Genomic DNA, 22,929 nt, shown 5'->3' with positions numbered 1-22,929 from the left:
AAAAAAAAGGGAAAGTTTTGGGGACACAAGAGAGAAACAATAGAGGCTCAGGGTTTAGAAGGTTAAAAACTGAAGGATCATGTCCCAGTGAAGTGGGAAAACTGATCTAGGTGCTGCTTCTTTTGTATCAGAACTATTCAGCTATATTCACAGAAGTGTCCACTTACGTTAGAGGGAATCTTGGGCTGTAAGTGAACTCTGCAGGTTCTCAGATGAGTTAGTCATCATTGTTTTAATCTGTTTATCCTGTTTCCATAAGAATTTTTTTCCCCCTCATTTAAACAACTTAAAAGTCTAGTTTGTTGGGGTTTTTAAAATTGAGCTGTGTTTCATTTTTCAACAGAAAATTAATCATCTATCCTTATGTGAAAAGTCACCAGGGATGCCAGCATGCCAGTGCAATTTTTCCAGTACAGAATTTACAGAAGTGCCTCATTGACATGGGCTGCAGTCACTAAGGACAAGCACAACCATTTGGTTATGTACAAAGGCAGAAATAGGCTAGCGCTAGGGGATATCCAAGCAGACGACTCCTTCATGTGTAAATCTAGTAGGCACAATTTGTGTGGAATATATGTACTTACCTACCTGGTATTTCAGTGCACATGCATGTTTTGTAGCTAGATTTTTTTATTCTGGAGTTTGTTTGGTTTTTTTGTGCAAGAGTTGAAAACCTGTATGTTTTGAGTCATAGAAACTGGTGTTAAAAGCAAAGCAGCGTCCTGCACCACAGAATATGGAAGTGAAATCAGAAATAATTTCTCTTTCATTTATCATTACAGTAAAACTGGTAGTGTAATTCTGACGTCAGTAAAATGCAGATGTTTTCCTTTCAGAGTCCTGAAAGGATTTGTGTGAGTGTCAGTGAGAGATCTGTTTGTTTTTAATATGTGTAGAGATAATAGATAGCCATACTTTTCCAGACGAAAATCATTGGAGGACTAAACATAGTATGTAAATCCTAAAAACATAAGTGGGTACAGATGGATCTCGCCTGATTTCAGAAAGGATCTCTCAGATAATGAATCTGACTGGAGAAGTTAATATGAAGGAAACTGAACTAGGATTTCCTGTTTAACTCCCATTACAAAAAAAAAAAAAAAAACAACCAACCAACCAACCAAACAAAAAAAAAAAAAAACCAACAGTTTTTCCCTTTTAAAATAAAATGTCTAATAATGTAATAGCTTTATGTTATCAACAATAGAGTTTTAATTCTTATGGCTGACTTGTTATGCTGGAAACTTTACGTTTCAGTGGGAATCACTGCAAGTAGACAATTGCAGGCTGGTGCTTAGTCATGGGCATATCTCAGTCTCTGTGCCACAGATTTCTTTGGTTTTTAAGAAACATTGAAAAATTCTAATCTGTACTAAAAGAGACTGGAGTTTAAGTGTCAAGGTGCTGGACTTAAATTAAATTCAGATCTTTGGATAGAACTAAGATAAAAATGGTATCAATTGGAACATGAATTCTCATCATCCTGATAGTGATTGAATGGTGTAAACCCTGTGCCTGAAGATGAGCCAGGACTGTCAGAATTACTTGTCTACCCGTAATTCATGGAACTTCAAAGCTTAAGTCAGTTTGTACAGCAGAAGTCCAGCAAACATTTCTTAGTGGTTGGTTACAGCTGTTCATTTTCATGGAGCAAATGTTGTACTATCAGCTGAATTACTAGCAAAAGAGGACATGTCTTTAAAAGCAAGTTATCTTGTATGTGTTTTTATCAGATAGCGCTGTAAATCTATGCTGCACTAATGAAGGTGATCTGAGTCCCAGCACTCTCCTTTTTCAATTGGAGCTGAGTTCCAGATCTTTGCCTTTTTTAAAAAAAAAGTTTTATTATAATATTAATTGTTATCATACTGAAAAATAAAGATGAGAGCTAACAAAAATGCATGAAGACAACAGTTTAGGAGAAGGCTAAAATTTGTTTTAGAGCTAACCTGTACTATTATTCAGTGCTTACCATACTCTGCCTCTCAGCACATATTTAATGACAGCATATGAGGTTGCTCTTTTAATCTCAATTTTGCAATTTCAGTTTACTTTTCTGTCCTTTAGAAGCACAATGGAGAAAGAACATCAGAACCAGATCCTTTTTCCTGTTACAAGAGTTGAGATGTGACTATATGTGATACAAGTTTTAAACTGGATCCAAGATAAAGCCTGTAGAGTTTCACACTAAAGATTAAGATATATGAGATCTGGGGTAAAAATACTTAGGGTATATGGATGGCAAAGCTTCTTCAAGCAATTCTAAAAATAGCAGTGGCTTCACTTTTCAACGAGCACGTTCTAATTATCCATTAGACTAATTAGAGTCACACTGGGGGAAGGGTACCTCCTGTTCATTATGCATGAACATTAAAGTTTACATGGCATTTTTAAAATAATTGCAGCTGTTTACTGCTGTCCTTAGTCAACATCTCCCCTCTGCACTCCTATGCCATTTGCTGGCTGGCTGCCATCTCCCATGTCAAGGGTGATTGCATTGCATGACTTTTTATGGCTGGCCTGCAAGGTGCTTTGGGATCTTTCAGGGTGAAAGGTTCTACTGAAATGTAAAGCATTATTTATTATTTTGCATAAATTGCTACATTATTTGTCTTAGGTATTTGTGGTTTACAGCTGTAATAAAATAGCTGGCGACTCGGACTGGATGACTCAATGATATATAATTGAATACAGAGCTCTTCGCTTCCAGGTCAGCCGATCATCACTGGCCCGCGGGTATATAAAAAGTAGACACTTCTATTTCCTAGTGGTTGAGTGTCCCCAGCACAAAAAAAAACGTGGTCCCAAGTGGCATTAATGTTCTTAGGACTGTCACCAGGAAAGGGTTTCTTATGTTGAGGTCGTTCTGGAAGATTTAGGTTAAGATTCATTGCCAAGATGTTGTGGGAAAGTTTACTGACCATCATGCCCATTGCACATCTCTGTTTCCAGAGCTGTTGGACCCAAACTTTTGCTAGGTCTTCTTCCTTAAATATTGTCAGTGGCGTGTTTCTAACTTAGCAGCATGGTTGTGCATATGTGACAGAGGGAGATCTTTGTTCCAGGATTCATTTAGACTTAGTCTGATCCAGTTTCTTACAGTGCTTATGTTCAAGAAATCTGGGCCAGTTCTCACAAAGGATGTTTCCAGATACTCTATTTCATAACAATTTGGAGAGCTCATAGAAAAACCAGCTCTACCTCTGATACAGCTCAATGCTGAGCACTTTGATCTGAGTCTCTTTAAAGGAGAATGGCCTTTTCTGAAGCACCCAAGTAACTTGGGAACACGCATCCTATGATCGTATCAGCAACTTGAAAAATCCACTCTTAGCCCCCCTGCCTTACTTTAGTTCTGCTGAAATTGGTGGACCTCTAGATTCTCATCTCCTTGCTAGTGACAACTTGCCTGCTCGGACCTCACAGTCTCCTTGTGCAGGCACTTGTGCAGACAGTCCCTCTGTCCACTACAAAAACACGGGACACCCAAGTTGAACTGAACACTGAATAACACCACATGGGTTTGCAGTGGTCTGTAACTGAAAAGGTTCACTGGAAGCAATTTGCAAAGAAATCCTTAGGAAACCACCTGGATGGTTATTTTAAATTAAAAAAGGAAGAGATGCCACTTTAAAAAAATAATTTTTAATACTAGGTTTAAGGTTCCATACATGTGATAGTCATTAAAGCTTATTTAACCCTGAAATTATCTGGCCTCTAATTCCATAGGGACTATAAGGCTCTTGGGTTAGAAATGAAAAATAATGTCAGAATGAAAATGAGACTTTCCTGAGTGTAGGACCATTATTACAGAATATTTTCTTAATCAAGCCTCTTTAAGAGCCAAGTAGTGGATTAAAAAAATATATCAGGCTATATTGCTTTCATCCACAGGGTCTTTGCTGATGCTTTGGGCCACTGATCAAAACAGGCACAAGTCAGTCCTAAAGGCTGTATGTGATACAGTCACCTAAAATGCATGTAGAACTGATGATTTGTCCACCCGCAATCTCAACTCTAGTACACCCAGTTCCTTGTTACAATACGCTTTTGAGATAATCCCAGTGTGCTCTGACATATGGGCTCTTGAAATTCAGAGCTTTCTGGTTGTTCCGACTGGAAACTTTCAGCAGGAGCAGTGATTTTTGTCAAGTTTCTGTTACACCAAACATCTGTGGTGTGCCCCACCACCCTTTCCCCAAGGATGAAGCAGGCTGCAGGGAGGGTGTTGCAAGCATTCCTGAACTAGACAGCTAAGCTGGAGTCATAACTGTGCTGGCCAGGGCGCTGCTTTGAAGAAGGCTCCCATTAGAATTAAAACATCCCACAACTCTCATCACAACAGCCCTATTCTTGAGCATGGCTGAACATGGAAATTTAAGGATGGGGGTGGACTGGGGGGAGAAAGAAAGGACAGACAAGTAAACAGATAAAGAGGGAGCTCTTGCATGCAAGTGGAATTTCCTCTGAGCGCAGGACATTCTTTATCATTAACTGGTCTGTCACAGAAAGGAAAATGGGAAAACAGTGTTTCCTGTTAGGAGGAAGAAAAAATCAATAGGCCTTGGAAATACCTGCCTGGAAAGAACTAGCAAGCACAAATAAGTTTTTAACTCCTTTGGAGCACGAGCTCTGTTTTAAAGCAGTTTACTTCTTGAAATGGGACTTGAGTGTAAACACATAATTTAAAAATGATCGGCAGCTCATTGGATCTTTCTCGTTCATTTCAGGAAATGCTCTAACTCCTGGAAATAGATTCTGTAAGGCAAAGGCTGTTTTCAAGGCAGTTTAATTCTTCTGAGTTCATGTCTGTGAAGGTAGTAATAATTAAAAGGGCCGTTTGCCATACAAACACAGTCTCTCCTGTAATATTTTGTTTAAGATGCTCACAGACGGACAATATGTCTGCTCTTTCTTCTGGTAAACAGAGTTTTCTTTTGGAAAGAGCACAGTTGCCAGGCAAGTGCTTGAAGCCTCAGGAGGACAATGAACTACCCTGCGGCTCCTGCATCATCTTTTTTGGTTGCATTTTGCTCTGAATACAGCAGGGTGGTGGAAGTGAGGGTCTTTCAGAAGAGTGAGAAGAGGCTGGTTCACCGACAAAGGCTGCAGGAATGGATGCATATGCACAAGCAGCCTTGGGATACCTCGGGCTCCTCCGGGTAATTGTTTCTGTCTTTGGTGGCAGCTTCCTTCCTTCCAAAGGTGAGCCTAGTGGTTTAAGTTTGTTCTGGGCCAAGGGCAGATCCCTGGCTCAAAACAGCTTCAGATGGGGAATGTGGCTACAGCCAAGGCACAAAGTTTATAGCAATGCCAGTGGCATAACTGGACGAGCAGAAGCTCTGTAATCCAGCAGTGTAAATGTAAGAGGGCAAAATAAAAAGAAGGAGGGAGGGAAGATGACCTCTTAGACATGCACAGAAAAAAGGTTGGAAGTCATATTTTTTTAAATAGAGAGGGAGAAGTGGGCTGAGCTTAAAATGAAACTATCAGCAAGGCTGGAATTAAAAGCAAGCTTTAGGAATGATCTAACTTTTATTTTATTGCATTACAGAAGACAAAAAATCAATAGCTGGTAATTCAGACATAAATGAGTTATACAGGCCATTGACACAATGGACCAAACTTTATAACAACCACATCTGATGCTGTCAAGCCACAGGCTTCAGTGGCGCCAGTAATAATTATGGCTGATCACCTCTAATTCAGAGCTGCCTTGCTTGATAAAGGTGTCACTCTGAGTGGCTGCAGCATCAATATCAATTGAGGATGTCATCCAACAGGTCAGCCTGCTGCAGAGAACTCTGTTTTTTTAATTGAATAGGATAAACTCTTGGTTTTCTCCTCCTCTCATTCTGTCTGTAAAAACCAAATACACCTTAAACAAAAATAATTTTAATTCGTGACTGAAACTACTGGAATTCAAAACTAAACCGTGACTGAAGCTAATGGTGTTGACCCATAGAAGTGTATTCTAAGGATAATTTATAACCATAAGAGTATCCTCAGGAGGAGACTTTGGTACTTTACAAATCTCTGTTGCATCACTGCTTTGATCAATTAATGAATCTGCCCCGCAGAAAAACCTGTTTGGTAAAATGCTGCTAGGCAATAGAAATTGCTTTTCCATGAACTCACATAAGAAAGAAAATAAAACACATTGGCTTTGATGTTTTCCTATTGTTTTCTGTATTTTGGGGGATAGGTGTGTCCATTAAAGGTCGGAAAACTGGATATCACTTCAGTGAACCATGGGGTGAGTGCCTTTGTAAAATAGTTATTGATCTGTAAAGAAAGGAGTCACTTTTAAATACCTCTTCAGTGTGTCAGGTGCCATTAATGCTTACATCTCTGCACTTTGACATTGAAACTGTTCCGCTTTGGATTGCCGAGTATGCGTGCTTAGACATTTTCATGTATTCTTATTATTGCTTAGTCTTTGGATGCTTTTGTGGAGCAACTGTCTTGTGCTGTGTTGACTACAATTAATTGTGGGTGATGAACAGGGAAAAGACCCTCTGTGGGGGAGGACACAGGAGGTATTTCGGGCACAGTCACTGTAGCATTTAACATCAGGAGGACTTAGAAGCTGCAGTATGATGCAGCAGAGCACTTCGCACCGCAATAGCTCATGCTTGCACACCTGAAAAATTATTACAAGTTCCACTTAGAAGCATTCTCTATCCTTAAAAAAATCACGAATATCAGACTTGGGGGATAAATACCAAGAGGGCATTGTTTTAGACACGGTGTAGGCAATTGCAGCAGCACAGCAGTGAGTTAGCCCATAAGCTTTCGGGGCTGTATGGCTCGGGGATTTTCTAGTACTTTTTAAGTAGCGGCGGAGGAGGAAAGTGCCTTGCTCCTGTGCAGGCGCACCACAGAGACAGCCCCGTGGTTATCCTTCAAAAACACGGGGCTCGACTCCAGCCCTGCGCGGCTAAGGCAGCGGAATCCCAGCGTAACGCATAACCCGTCAAAGCAGCGCTACTCATTCTCTCCCCAGGCCCCCGCCAGACACTCCGCGTCCGCTCCGCGGCTCCTCCGCTGCCCTCCTGGTCTCCGGCTGGATCTCCTCCTTTCCCAACCGCCGGAGAATCCTGAAGGCCGGTCCCACGTGGGCCTCGGCGGGCGAGCGCGCCTGGGTGCAGTATCTCCTCATCGGCCCCGGTCACTCGTGTCAGCCCCGTCGCTGGGTTTTCCTGCGACCCGGCCGGCAGCTGCGCAGGCCCTTCCGAGGCGGCACTGTTTCTTTCTCTGTTTACTCGTTTCCAATGGCAATTGCACCGCCGAGTCTCAGTACGGCTGGAACTTGGCCTGGAGCTGTTTTGGTTACATTGAAGTTTTTGCTTCAGCTCTGCCAGATTTAAATGGTGACTTCACCAGCGCTGAGCTAAAAAGGAGAAAAGGGGAGGAGGGAGGTAGTGTAGCGAGCGGGAGCGAGCGAGGGAGAGGGCCAGAGCATTACATCATCATTTGGACGGGAATCAAATGGGAAGGATATGACTCACTCGGGCTAGTTAAGCTTTGGCTCAAGTTCTACATACACTCATTCCAGGGCTCTCATGTTCTGCACCTCAGCAGGGAATTCAGGCTCAGTGATGTCCATGAGGTTTGTTTTTAATTTTCTTTTCCTTTTCTGATTTCTATATACTTTTCCCCCCCCTCTCCTTCCTCCTCCTCTCCTCCTCCCCTCCCTAGTCCCCCTTTCCCACTCTCCTTTTCACTTCAACAGAGTTTGTTTTCTGGTGTGTGTAACCTCGACTCTTAGCAGCAGAAGCTGGTTTTTCGACCAAACCAAACCCAAACAAGGAGCACAGCAAACTTGAGAGAAGTTTGGTGGTTTGTTGTTCCCCCCCCCCCCCCCATCATTGTGTTGCTCCTAATCGGAGGAGACAGGGAGAGAGTTAAAATGCAGGAACCAATCGCTTGGACGGTGATGTAATGCTGGAACTGCAGGGTTGTTAAGTAATGTGAGAGGAAGGGGGTCAGGGTTGCAAAGCATTTACCTGCTGTCAAGGGGCTTTAAGTTTATTATCAATTGCAGTGACTGTAACTGGCTTCAGACTGCACTCTCTAATTATTCACAGACTCCCCTTTTTTATCTTTTATTATTAAAAGTAAAACTATATTACAGTATTTTTAAAAATGTGATATTATCACAGCTGCAAATTATTTTCCACCAGGGTTTTTGATATTTTTTAAATGGCTTGAAACTGGGTGTCTCTTTCACAAAAAGCCCGGAGAGAGCAAAAAGAAAAGAGAAAGGCAAAGGCAGAAAGGGGTGGTTCTTTGAGTGTAGCTGGCGAATTTGAAACTGTATGAAGAGAACAGTTCAGCCTCTGCCTAGCAGACTGAGTAAAACCTCCTACTGTTGGAAATACGCTGTAGAAAATAAAGCATTTACGGGAGGCAGTTTGCAGAGCTCATCCCGAGGAGCCTCAGCGTTTCATCCCTAACACTTGTCAGCAGCGTTCTGATCCTCTGCTCGCCCCCGGGCTCGCTGCGTGTCCGATGGGCTGCGTTCTCGCTCTTGCTGGAACCGCTGAGCCCGGCAGATCCCCTCCTGTCATGGTTCTGCTCTCCAGAACTACCTGGGAGTTGGGGCATCTGCCCACGTGGGTCTCCTTTGTGGGACAGAGCACTGTGCTTGTCTTAAGTCTGTCTGTCTCTCTAGAGAACTTTTAGTCTTTTTTTTTTTTTTTTTTTTTTGACGTAGCTAACAGCCTCTAGGTCTGGGTAGGAGGGAGAAAAGGTGCCTCTTTCCCCAAGTTCACCATGAGTACATTACCCTTAGGGTGGGCCACACAGAGTTTAACACTGACTAAGCCCCTGCTCGGGCACTGCTTGTGTTTAGATGTGGGATAAATGCGAGATACCAGGTGTGTGTTTGGTGTCCTCAGGATACCCGTTCTGCTCGGAGGAGCTCTGCATCAGGTTTCTGTGTCGAGACCTGTCTGCTCATAAGATCCTGCTCTCGGAAGTGCCCCCTTCAGGGAATTTCTGTCTCGGAGGGAAGCGCTGTACTGGTGTCCACTGGATTGGCAGTGGACCACAGATTTGCTTGGCTAACTAAAGATAGCCTTAAACATACTCTCGAGGGTTTGGTGATTTTTTTTTTTTACAACCTGTATTGGGACCTGACTGAGCAAAATATCAAACTGTTGTTCTGCGGTGATGGCAAAACTTCCCACCTCTGTCTGACCAAGACAAGAGCCCCTGGCCAGCTCCTGCCTTCCCTTCCCTCTGCTAGCCCTCTGCAAAACTGTCTTGCGTCTAGCTCTTTTGTACCCACACTTCACTCACAGGTTTTTCCTAAATGCCGCGATTTCCAAGCTCCTCAGTCGACTGCTCAAGCACAAACAATTGCTCATGTGCCAAACTTTTATCATTTGAGAGCCTAAAGTAAGGCCGCGCCCGGCTCTGGCCTATGTTGCAGTGCAGATATACCATATGGATTAGATTGCGCAGTGCTCTGTTGAGGATGTGTGGGTTGTGGAGGGAGCTGTGCTGTTGCAGGAGTTCCCGTAGGATTTCTGACTCATATTTTCTCCTAGAAATGTTGGGAAGTGCAGCTCCACAGACCATCAGAGTAAAGAGAGTAGATTCTTCCCTTCTCCTGCCCGCTTCAGATGCTGGCGTGGACTTGTCTTCACTCTTTCCCTTCCTGCCTTTTCTGGCTGGAGACTTTGTGCGGGAAAAGTCCGTCAGTGTTGTCCTAGGATAGTGTCTAGCCATGTTGGCAAGATACTGACTGGGCAGAAGATGACAGACTGGCATGCTCCAGCTTTGCCTATGCAGAAATGCATCCTTGCTATTGCTCTTATAAAAACACATATAAAATACGCTGTGTGGTATGGCCTGGAAGCCTTTGGACATCAGGTTGCATTCCACAGGGGATCGGAGTCTTACTTGTCTGGTACTAGCTATTAACATTTCACCTGGCAGGGAAAGCAGGGAAGTAGAACATCTTGGTGCTTTAGTCGGCGTGGACTGACTGATGACACTGCCTCGTGCTCATGACTTTCACAAAGCAACTTCACCCTCCCAATTCATGCTCAGTGAAGTTAGGTAGAGGGTGTCAAGACATAAATCCTTCTTCCCTTCCAGAAATGCATCGCAACTCTAAGTTACAGTTTGCTTCTGCTACTTAACAGATTTCAACACAGCGCCACAGAAAAAAACAGTTTTAAAGTCTTCTTTCAAAAAGTCGCAGTTGTCAATTCTATATGCATACACACAAGTGTGTGTGTGTGTGTATGTATATTACCTGTTGAAGAAATAAAGCATATAATTCATGAGGTATAACTGTCCTGATAAGAGTCAGACACCTCTGGTTATGCTTGACAGGTGCTTTTGAAATGCGAGTTCGTCTTGGACAGCAAAAAAAAAGGAAAGTAGCTGCCCATTTGGGATTCCTCCAGTGCTAACTGCCCGCCTTGTGCTACCTTGGAGCCAGTGTGCAGGTATGCCTGCGGACTTGCAGCTCCAGGGTCAGAGGTCAACAGCTCTGACAGTCAGCCTCGACACGTTTGAAGCCAGGACTTCTGGCAAGAGGATTTTCTTACTGAAGGATGATTTCTTACTTTAGGGACCTAATTTTTAAACAGCAGCCAAGAGAAACGTTAACAGCACTCTGAAAATGAACATCAGAAAATATATTCAGAAGCACATGTAGCCTGTCAAACAAACCAGCGGCCACACACACCAGACCTGGGAAGTGATGTTTGCACTGGACAGCCGACCGTGCGCAGTCGGCCTGTGAAGAAAGGGCAAGCTGCTCAGAGCAGAGCCTGGCTGGAAGACTCCCAGTAAATTTTCCCCACCAAGATCCCAGGTAACATTTCCGCCTGCATCATTGAATGTGTGCATTGGCAGAATATCCGCTCTATAAGCTGTGTGGTTTTAAGCCGTAATTTGGTGCTCCGTAGCTGGTCTCTGCACGCAGAAAAGAATTGGCTCTGCAGTTCAGGTACAAAAGCAAGAGGTGAAAATCAGAGTGCCTATTTTTATTTCACTGAACGTGATCCCTCTGCCCCTGTGTTTCTCATTTTTCCTAGCTCTACAGTGAGACTATTTCCCTTAAAGATTTTGAAGACTTGGCTGATATTTGTGTAGCCCAGTGAAGTTTTCAGAGTTGGTGTGGTGAGTGCTGGGGTCAGAGCAGGCCGGCTGCTGGGCAGAGATGGTGGCAGGGCTGGCCTTGTGTCATGTTTTGGACACAGAGGGCACAAAGACCAAGTTGTCTCCCGCAGTTGGTTGAGGGTGCTGGGGCAGGAGCAGGCCACCTCCACCCTTCCCTGTCTCTCCCTGCTCGCCTTCCCACCCTTCTTTTGTTCGTCCTGCACATGCCTGGGCCGTGTTCAGACCAAACTGTTGAGATCAGCTTTGACGAAAATTACACTTCAGATCAAAATGTGAGTTAGGTTCTTCCAGTGTGAAGTGGATGCTGGGTCTTTCTCTGCAGCTATAGATAAATGAGATATGAAGGTAATTACATCTCATTCCTATCTGACTCTCTTATTTGCCATAATCTCTTTTAATCCCTTTGATACTCATCATAATAATGTTAATCTTAATGAACTCATTTGGTATTAATGCGGATGTGATTTGTAAGTTCAGAGCAGGCTTGCCATCCTTGTTTAGCATTCATTAATATCCACTTAACTGTGTTTATGCTTTCTTTCTCCTGCAAATGGACTTGCGTATCTCTGTCTTCCACCTAGCTGATGTGGCAATTCCCACAGCGGAACTGTCTTTCCACACTCAGGTTTGTATTTCCTTTCTATTCCTCTTCCTACTTACATGATCCCAGAGAAAAGAACTGATGGAAACAGTGCATCCATCTGATAGTGGCTTTCTGTACCCCATCACTTACTCATTTATTCCACTTTTGACATCAGAATGGAAGGAACCCTTGTCCTCTTGCTTCTCATTCATGTGGCATTCCTTCTTAGATTGCTTCAGAGATACAACCTTACTATAGCCCTGGCTTTATTGTCTCAGAGGGTGAACGAATAGGAGACACAACCCCTAATCTTGGCAAAGAGACAAATTATTTGTTGCTTACTACCGTACTGTCCCCAAGAGCTGTGTTTATGGGTGGGGTACCTTGCCCAAACAGTTTCCGACGTGACCAGCCAATTCTAGTGAGGGAGGACTACGTCTGGATGTTGAACCTGATCCAAAGCTTATTGCAGTGAATGAGAGGGCTGCCTTGATGGGCCCTGGATAGTAAAACTATACTCTTTTCATTCCTTTGAGTACCCATGTTTGTTTCAACATCTCTAGCTCTGGGACATGCCCTCCTGAAAAACTACTTATTCAGCCACAGTGACCCCAGAGACGGATAGACCTTGGATCCCTATTAATGGGTGATTTCCTACTCTATGTGGGTGCTTGTGTTTGTTTTTAAAGGTGTCATGGAATCTCTGTGTTGTGCCTGCCATCTTCCCTTTCCACTTCCTCCAAACATATTTTTAAGGCCTCGATTGTCAAACAGCATGAGTTATGTTTCAGTCCCAGTGACACACATTTTGCTTTTTAGGGCTTTTGGATCCTGACAGAGCCAGGAAAGTATCATTTACTTAACAGAATACTGTTTATTCCATCCCTACTTCCATTCTTTATTTTATGTCATGATGTTTCCTTGCAGCATCAGCTTCCAGTGTTAAAATGAATAACTGTACTGAAAACATCTAATTTACTGGAAGATTTCTGCACATTATAATAAAACCAGCCATGGTCTTGGTAAAAACTACTAGTCAAGAGTGAGCATTGTATTCTTGTAGATCAGCATAAACTGTATTTGTGTGATGGTCTTTATTTAACATAATATCTTTCATTCGAGAGCATCACAGGGTGTTTTGCAAATTGCAGCCATTAGTCAAACATATTAAAGCTCTTTATTAGTATGAATACAAGATGTATTCATATAAATAACAAGATGGAAGGTTTTACTGCAGATATCTACAGCTCTTGTGCTGCTCCATGACCATAAAGAGTATGGCAATGTGGTTCAGATAGATGCTGTTTTCTGGAGATGAGTAAGTCAGTGCCCATTAGCACCAGCAAAATAATAATAATAATAATAATAATAATAATAATAATAATAATAATAATAATAATAATAATAATATAATCATCAACAACAACAACAACAACAACAACAATTCATTATGTTTTCTCTAAATTTCAACCAGTTGTCACAAGCCCTGTCAAAAATAATACTGGCAGAATGTTTTACCACACTGGAAAAGCCCATCAGCACCAGAAATTTTATATGTCAGTTTTAACATGAGCTAGTTTTTTCCAAACTGAGTCTTAAAAACCAGAACAGAAAAAACTTACTAGACCAGATCCTCCCTTGACCTCAGTTTAAGGGCACTGAGTATCGTGTAAAAAAAGTTCCAGTACTGTGTTCTTTGTTGTCATTTTATTTCCAGATCGAAGTGAACTTTTCTTTCACTGCAGCTAAGGATGTGAACTTTATTTCTCTTGTACTGTCACGCACAGGACTACAGGAATTCTCATTGCTCTCAATACTTTTAAATTTTCTGACATATTTTGAGTGAGTTTCTTTTGTAAATTCACATAGAAATGAGATTGGCTGAAAAATTGAGATCCCATGTTGACAGATATTCTTGTGTCCGTTTGTACAAAACAGAGCTGTGTTGTACAAAGTTCAGATTAGTACAGAAATCTGCGTATGTGTGAATCTGTATGTGTAGGTAGTGTTGCGTGTCTCCTCCCTCCCAAACATATTTGAAGCTGGAAGGCAAAATTAACTTCTGTCATTCCTAAGCAATCGTATCGGAAAGAATTTATCACATGAATAAGATTCCAAGTTGCATGACTTCAGGTGGTGATGTAGGTATATACTTTTGAATGACATCTACTTTCTTTTTGAAATTGAAACTGTATTAGCACCCCTCAGCTCTACCTCCCTTTTCAAGTTTTTGGGCAAAAATTTAAACAACAGTTAAAGGGGGACATTGCTGTGCATCAGTATGTGTTTTGTTTGGCTTTTTACTTGCTAATCTTGTGAGTATGGAACTTTTTCCATTCAGAGCAAAACTTGATGCAGCTACTACAATTCAGTAGATCCTGTAATATGCTGAATGAACAAACAATATGTAACAAATTCCCTTTTAGTAATTGATTTAGCCATTTTTTAGTTTAGTTTAAACTATTTTGACAAGAGTTTGTAGTGCCCTATGAAAGAGCTACAGCATACTTCAGGAAAAATACAAAACCCTACCAGCAACATTTATAAAAATATAATGAGAAAATAAATTAATATTACAGAAAAAGAAATTGAGTATAGAGTTAGCTGGAAAAGCTTGGATTTATAATGATCTATTTAGAAAACTGAAATGTGATTGATTGAAAAGTTTCCAACCAGATTCAATAATTGTTAAAATTTGGGCTTTTGACAAATAACAATTGTTTCAAGGGTAACTGGGAATTGTTTCAAGAGAAAATGCTTTTCCTTCCAAATCGGTAATTGTTTTTGCTGAGAAACATTTTTTTTGTTATTTAAAAAAAGGTCTTTAAAAAGAATAATAGTTTCTCACTTGCTGGATACTGAAAGATGATTAAGCTTTGTATGTTTTATTTTCTGATTGATGGGCCATGTCTCTTCTAAATGGTTCTGTTACTTATGATTCATTTCTGTGGGAAAATATCCAGAAAGTGTGACGAGTAGCAAATGATAAAATGGGCAATAGTATTCTGGGAATCACATATATTACATTGCAGAGTTTTAAACTTTGGTCTCACCTGGTGCCCAGGACAAATTTTTGATTGATGGCACAGCCAGCAGTAGTGCTATCTAATATCTACTTTTTTTTTTTTTTTTCTTTTTTTCTTCCTTAAAAGATAGTTCTGTATCTCGGGACACTTGTTTTAAAGAAGCAATGCTCCAATACGAGGTATTTTTGGAGTGTGGAACTTAGTGAGCTGGATGTCGAAAGGGTATGAGTCTGCTGCTTCCCCATGAAGCACTGAGCACAGGAGCACTGGATTTTGGTGGCACATCTGCATTGGCATGTGTCTCTTGCGCTCAGTAATTATCAAATAGGACAAACATTAGATATAATAATTAACTGAGTCAGAATCAGGTATTTGGGTTCGTGCAAACAATTCCCATAGGACTTAGAAAAAGATCTTCTCTATTGTGGGGGGAATAAAAAATCTCTGCACCCAGCCAAAGTCTTGGGCAATTTAGGGTGAAATCTGTTTGGACTGTTGAATAACTCCAAGAAAATGGGCACCCCCAAAACTGCGCACATATCCCTGGGTGAGCCTGCAGACTTACGGCACTTTAGCAGAGGAAGGTGGGTGAGTTTCATTCAGGACAAGATGCCATTACGGGCATGTTCCCTAGGTTGAAGAGGAGGAGTATCAAGAGAAGCAGAGAGCAGGGGAACTTGGTTTATTTAGCCTGGGAAGAGATGGTTAACGGGGGATTTAATTGCAGCCTTCAGCTACTTATAGGGTAGTCACAGGGCCTGCCCCACTTGGTAGCATGAAGACAAAAGACAACAGTCACCAACTGTGAGAGAAATTCCTGTGGGACCTAGAGGAAGAAAAGCTCCCGCAGGAGGAGCGTGGCAAGGCAGAAGAGGCTGCAGAGAGGTGGTGCCAGCTCCATTGCTGGAGATTTTCCCACTTTGTCCAGAAAAGGACCCCGGCAGCCTGCTCTGATACTGTATTAAGCCCTGCTTGGAACAGGAGGTTGGACAAGGTGACCTTCAGAGGTGCCTCCTGACTGAAACTGTCCTCTGGTCCTGCACTGAGTGATGATGGCAGCACTGGCTATCTGTACAGGGGTGGAAGCAGGGAGAACTTTGATGAGGAGAAAGCAATAAGAAAAGCAAATGGCAAGAGAAAAACTTAATGTCATCTAAAGCATATCCTGTGCCTGCTTGTGTCCGCCTTGTTTTGAAAAATAAAGAATGTATTCCCATCAGGTAAGAAGTGTAACTGTGGACTCTGAATTGCTGCTACTGGAGAGAATGAATTAAACTTCAAGGTGCTTCATTTCCTAGCTTTCCTACCGTAAACGACAGCCACCTAAGTTTTAGGAGATGCCTGATAAACATGCAAAGATAAAACAGGAATCCTGACAAGCAGCCATTTTTGGCTGAAATGTGAGCCAAAATGAAGCCAGATATCTTTTCAGTTTATGGACAGCTGAATGAAGTCTTGTTCCCTGCTTGACTAAGCATCTGTAATTCCTGCTTATAGTCAAGAATTGCAAGAGAATTCTAAAATGCTGTGAGAACATCTGTGAGATATTTCCAAAGCAGTCAGCTGTTTAAAGTACCACTTTTTTTTTTTTTTTTTTTTTTTTTTCCTTTTTGCAAAATTAGGGGAATTAAATCATAACAAGCAAAACTTCTGGGTCTTTGTGGTAATTTTCAGCATGTTTTGCAAAACTAGGAGGCAAGCTTTGTCCATCACTATGTGAGGGATCCATTTGCTTATATCCCCGTAAGCTCAAAGGTATATTTTACAGGAACTTAGGTAGTAAAAGCTGTTCCCACTATAAAAGTAATGGCACATTAATGTGTTTTTGCAATGAACTCCCTGTATACCTTATCCTGTGTTCATCTTTGTCCATTAACTGATGACTATATATGTGACAGTATACTGTCACTAATATCACATGTAAAATTGTGTCTTGCCCTTCTGCATGCTCAGTTATGTTGTTATTGCAAAATTAATAATTTATTATGGAATATAACATAAAGACAGAGGAACAGTCACTGAACATGAGTTTTCATTGACAAAAGCCTGTGCACTGACACTGACTCAATCTTATATTCTTTTTGAGCTAAAAGGCTTAGAGAAGGATATTGTTCGTATTTATGAAGTTTCTAAAAGTGCAGGCCTAGGGCATACAGCCTGGCTCTCACTACACTGCTGGCATGTTTTTTATTCTCATGCATTCACCTTGTTTGCATCCGCTTTTCTTGTAATCAAGACAGGCTTTGTCCTTTTAAAGGGCTGTGCCTGACACTTCGGTAAATGTAAAAGATGATTTTGTACCACTGTCCAACCAGGAGCAAATAACTGAATCTGGACGTGTGGTAAAAACTTCCTGAGTGGAAGAGCTAATCCCCCTGGAAAACAAAACAGAAAGTACCATACTTTCCTGTAGAATATACTCTTTTCCCTTTGCCTTGAAAACAGCCTTCCTACCCAGTTAATTTGTTAATGAACCTAATCAGTCTTTAAGTTAGGTAGTTTTGAAAATATCAGTGTTAGTTCCAGTTTTCATTAATACATTGATATTGATGTTCAGGTTTCTAACTAGCTGGCTGTTAAAATCACTTAGGAAAAATCTAAGAGAGAAGATTTAAAAGAGAAGAATGAGTTGGAATATTAGTTTTTTTTAACAGCACAGGAAACAAAGAAAAAATGACAGATTTAAAGTTTATTTTGTGTCCTTGGTGTGTTTGTGGCAGGTGAGCTGTAAAAGTAACTAGTTCTATGTGAAAAACAAATTTCTTGACTTAGTGACTGAAATTAAATATAATAATTTAGGTTAACTTAAGATGACTTAATTTCTTAATCATTCTGTGCAAATAAAAAAGAGCAAAAACAAATTTCAGGTTTACAGCAAAACTCTTTAAAATGAGCTAGGTGAATTTCTAAATTCATATGTAATTTCAAACGGAAACATTTAGAAACGTTTAAAAATGCTGCTTTTCCCAATATCTATTTTTCTTCGTGTGTAAGGTTTATTAAATATAATTTATTAGTGAATTTAATAATTTTGATCAACCTAAAAGTGCTGCTTTTGGTAAGTTTTCTATTTGACTGGGGGAAAAAATGTCCAGCTCTAGCTTTTGAGCTTGGCTGCAATTTTCTGCATAAATCACGTCTGTTACAATGCAAGTGAATTCACTATGATAGAGTGTATTTAATTTGTACATAGTTACAGGTAACTGATGTCTCTGTCCTCATATAACTTTGGAGTTTGAGTTGATATAGCGAGCCTCTAGAAGCAGCTTTTGGTCATTTCTGACACAAGCATGGCACTATCCACGCTGTGAAAAGTAAGGGGGGGTTCGTGCAGAAGAGGCTTTTGCTGCTTCATTTCTTCTGGTGTATCTTGGTCCTCATTCAGTGTGGGTTGCAGGCCCAGCAGTGCACTGCGCTATGCTTTCATCATCTCTGCCATCGGTAGAACTAGCTGTGAGTTGCAGTGGCTGAAGAAATCTTGCAAGGTTTGTAAAACTCGGGAATATTAAAGGAAGGCATGTAAATTCATGTAGCTAGATGCTTGCAGAATAGGAGACTAGATGTCCATAGCAGATGACTGAAAAAACTTGTTTTCTCGCCAGTGACAGGTTAAAAATAACTCTCCACTTTAAGCTGCCTGTAACACCGTTTCCGATCTTGCAAGACCTCTGGGAAATCTCTGCTTTTTGCTTCAGTGGGAACCTTGTGAACAGTGACCTAAGGAGTTAAGTCTTCTGTTCGGTTGCCTGTATTCCCTGGAGTTACAGTGACTTATCGTTTTGTCTATCTAGGGTTTTGACGATTTGAAATACCAAAGGAAACTGGAAGGGTTTTTACTCTCACATAGTCCTGAGAACTGGTGGTCAGTAAGGCAGGTGTGACTGGATGCCCAAAATGATCACTGCAATTTAGAAATCATATTTCTCTTCTGATGGGAAATTTCTCAATTATTTTCTTCTTCTGTTTTGTTCAGGGAAGAGTCAGAAGTTAATGAGGAAGCCCATAAAACTCCATTTTAAGGTTGCATTCTTTAAGTCATAAAATGAAGGTCTTTTGAGCGAGACAAAATGTATTAAATATTAAACACAGCATCCAGGATGGCTTTTTTTTTAATGGACATTTTCCTCAGAAAAAAATGAAAAATATGTAATCCCAAGTCTAAGAGGAAGTCTGTCAAAACCTGCCAGATTTACAGGGTTTTTTGTGTTTGGTGAGTAGCAAGGTTCTGGCTGTGATACACTTTCAGTTGGTATCATTTTTATCCAGTAATGTGGAGTCCTCATTTGGTTATTTATTTTTGTGCAGATCCTTGATATGCTGCTTAAAAAAAATAATAAAAAAGTCTGAGCAGTTGAACCGTATGTTTATATCATAGCTCCTAATGTCAAAATTTTAATTGATTTTCTCATATTCAGGGTTAGGAGGGGTCTGTATCATGTTCCACGACGTCATAAAAACAAAAATATTTAAAATATGTTTCAAATAAAATGAGAGGGGAGAAGAAAAAATGCTTAACTTAGAAAAGATGTGGGATTCATTAACAAAGGAAAATACTGGCCACGGACCAACGGCAAGCCAAATGTTTTGCCAGCAGTTTGCAGTTCGCAGTCATGATTGCATGTCACACTGCCTCCTGCACCAGCCCCTCCAACCATATATGCCTTCCTTTTAAAGAGAAACCTGTCTGGTTTGAGTTGAATAAATTAATTTGGGTTTACTTAGTTTAAAAACAAAAACATAGAGGGCCCAATTTATTTCATTATGCCCGTGGGTAAAGCAGTCCAAGGTAATTACAACCACAGTGCTGGTTGCTCTATCTTAATTAAAGAGGGTTTTTTTGCACATAGGTTTTTGCACAACATAATAAAATAGTTTGTGGTCTGGCTAGCCTCAGTGTCACAAGAGTGTACTCACTTGAGAAATTGTCCAGCTTTTCCAGAAGCTGAGGCCCTTCCATGCGAGAGGAAGCGTGGAGCTGCTCAGCAGAGCACAGGTAGTTTACAGTCCTTCCTATTTAGTGTAAGGGCACCATCATAAATCACACAGCAAACAACATTTCATACAATCCCATACACTAAGTGGCATGCTTGTCAGCAGCAATGAATGTGGGCTTCAGTAAGTCTTTAAGCAATAATGTGCTCTAGAAATGTGCAACATTGGTTACACACCTGTGACCAAACCTCTTATTTTTGCAAATTCTTTGCAAATAAATGTGATTTATTGCTTAGCAAATTCTTTTAAAGAAAGGGCATCAAAGACATTTAAATAATGCACTTGGGATGATGATTAAAAAAAAAAACCGAGCTCAAATCCCAACAAGCACAGCTAGGATGGCCTGTTATTAGAAAAGTCAAAGGAGGTATGTTTGCTAGTTGAATAAATCAAGTAGCGTTGTAAAAACACTGTCTCAGGGATGATTAAGGGTAAGTGATTTTCATTACTACATTAAGTTCTGCTTTCTGTTGTGGTGCTTTTTATATCACATCAAGCTTAGCTATTTACTTACACTGCTTTAAAAAGCCCCAGTGCCTCAGTTACTTAAATCATCACCTGGTGCATTGATTCAGAGACAGCAACACAAGCTAGCTGTACTTAATGCTCAGGAACCTGACACAGGTCCTTTCTTTGGGTGATCTATCTCATGCAGTTGGTAAAACTGATTTAATTCAGTTTTGCAAATAAGAGTGGACCAGATCCCAGGGTGACTCAAGTCAGTAAAACTTCACTGCCTCCATCTAGTTCCCTTGCCCATCTGCTTTCCCTTTTCTTAGATTCAGATTCTTAGGTATTGAGGGACACCAGCTGTCCTCGAGCCATATCATGGTTGTGCTACCCTGCTCATTTGCAAGGGCAAGCTTCACCAATATTTCTGAATCTTGCAAGAAGGGTCTCAAGGTTGGAATAAGGAACCTCCAAAGGGCCTTAGATGCTTTGCTTAGTGACCAGCAGTGGACTTTGTTTCTTTCTGATGGGGACATGGATTCTCCGACGGGGGGACAAGCAAGCTTAGCTTCAGCTCCTTGAACTGGCACAGTCTCACCTGAGCTTGCATTCATGGAGGAGAAAGTACCAATGGTCTGTGTGTTGTACCCCAACCCGGGACTCCAGCCCAGGGGAGGGAAGCCTGCAGCCACGTTTGGGCAGCAGTGAAGCACTGCTAGCAGTGACTGCCCGTGGGACAAGGAGAGATGGAACAGGGGGTGTTTGACAAAGCCAAAGTCTCTTCCAGCCTCCCTAGGCATGGCCCAGGTCCTTGGCAGCGCTGGTGGTGTAGAGCTGAGAGTATGATTATAGACATCTGGGCTTCCTAGAGGTCTTCATGCCTTAGAATTAGGCATGTGTAAATGGGGAGAATTAGCCTAAAGGTGGGCCAGAGGGACTTCCACCCACCCCCACCCCCCCCTCCCCTTTAAATTCAGAACATGAAAATACTGATCTACTTCCCGCTCTGTGTGGTGATACTGAAGCAAAAACATCCAAATATGCTTCTAGGATGCAGCTGCCAAAGAAATGTTCCACAATGAACACAGAGGGGCATCCCTGTGGCAGCCTCAGCTGAGGTGCTAATGATTTCATAACCTGTTCTTTCACTATGCAAGCTATAAAACCTGCCGAGACTGTTCGGCACGGGGGGTGCCTGCTGCCAGGGCAGGAGCCAGGGCTCAATGGTGGATCGATAATGGGTCTGCATGTGGAACAGATCTGTGCAGTGTGTTTTACATACATGGCTTTGAAACTACAAGAAAACAGCCACTTTCTATTTCCATTTGTATTAGAGGCTTCTCATGAATATCTGAAATAGACATTTATTGTGACCATAACCCTACCACAAATTAAAATCAGATCCCAAGTCCCCTGTGAAAAAGAAGCTCATTATAATGTATGGAGATGTCAGAAATGATACTAAATGACACTTAACTTTAAACTCCAAACACTACGCTTATCCATGGGTTACTGTTAAATCTACAGTGGAAATAAGACCAGGAGCTAAGCAAGGTTTAAAAGGGTGGGGGATGTCCCAGTAGATATATAGCCACAAGCTAAAGAACAAACAGCTGGTTGTATGTGTCTGCCAAATGCAAAGTGTCTTGCATATATACTGCTGCATTTTCTTCTCTTCAGCCACAGATTACCTTTGTTACATAGCCTACATAGACCAGGCCAGATTTATATGAGATGTAATGTTGTTGATTCAGATGGTTTGTTGCTATAGAGAGAGATAAAGACAGATTTCTGTGTTGATCTAAAAGGTACTCATCTGAATCATTATTTCTAAACATTCAGTTTCTCATCAAATTTTATGTATGAGCCATTTTAAGGACTTGTTATCTGGTAGGCTAACATCAGGACTAAATCCATGCTTCACATATAGAGAGGCTGGGGGGAAAAAACCTAAAAACATGCTGACCTGCAATCTGGCTTCGCCACTATTCTTTACATTGATCATATTTGCCTTTCCTATTAAAAAGAAAGAAACAGAACGACAACAGAAATTGCAGAGTGGAGTGAGTAAGCCATGGCTTCCGACCCCTGGAAATCAGCCATACTCACTGCTGTGCAAATTCCTGCTGCTCTCTGAGCTGAGATCATACTGTTGGAGATGGCAAGTGTATAGAGCACAGATCTGTATCTTTCTTCCATTGCTAAATATTAACCGTAAAAAATAAATGCAGGTGATGCAACAGGATTTGACCGGGCCTATTTATGTGGCTGACGATATATTTTAACCAGATCAGTCAAATGTCTGGCTCCCTGTGGGCCAAATCAAATAGATCTGATGTTATTGTAAAGTGAATGGGGCTGCCACTTTGTTGTTTAGGTAAAGTTAACATTTTTTCACATGTTCACCTGCACTGTATCAGCGTGTCTCACTGTATGTGTGACAAACACTGTGCTTATTTTATAGGAAACATCCAGAAAAGGGCACATCTTCTCCTTCCCATTCTCCTTGATCTGCCTCTTCCCCTTCCTAAGCTCACAGTCCTTTGCCTTTGCCCTCCCAACAACTCCAAGCAAACAGTTTAAAAAAAAAAGGAAAGAAAAGAAAAAAATCCCACGAAACTAACTAATGTTTCTTGAATGTCAGCATGCTCTGACTTTGTCAGGCCAGCAGGAGAAACAAATTACATTGTCAGAGGCCTTCCACTAACAACTCCAGGGTACCCGTTCCCACAG

The 22,929-nt window shown here is 41.3% G+C and overlaps 1 protein-coding gene across 2 annotated transcripts in view; it reads left to right on the top strand.

The window, feature by feature from the left end:
• CREB5 (cAMP responsive element binding protein 5) overlaps positions 1-22,929 on the top strand; it is a 264,530-nt gene that overhangs the window by 153,535 nt on the left and 88,066 nt on the right. The window contains exon 1 of one of the 2 annotated variants that reach the window (XM_032991718.2): positions 7,574-7,612. The exons of the other annotated variant lie outside the window; for it this stretch is intronic. Coding sequence (XP_032847609.1) covers positions 7,602-7,612 — 11 coding nt within the window. The 5' untranslated portion in view covers positions 7,574-7,601. Of the gene's footprint in view, positions 1-7,573; positions 7,613-22,929 lie in introns of those variants that run through there. 2 annotated transcript variants of the gene reach the window in all.

The sequence above is a fragment of the Tyto alba genome, unplaced genomic scaffold, assembly GCF_018691265.1.
Source record: "Tyto alba isolate M040663 unplaced genomic scaffold, T.alba_DEE_v4.0 Super-Scaffold_38, whole genome shotgun sequence".
Lineage (NCBI taxonomy): Eukaryota > Metazoa > Chordata > Aves > Strigiformes > Tytonidae > Tyto > Tyto alba.
This window is presented reverse-complemented; position numbering and strand designations above follow the sequence as displayed.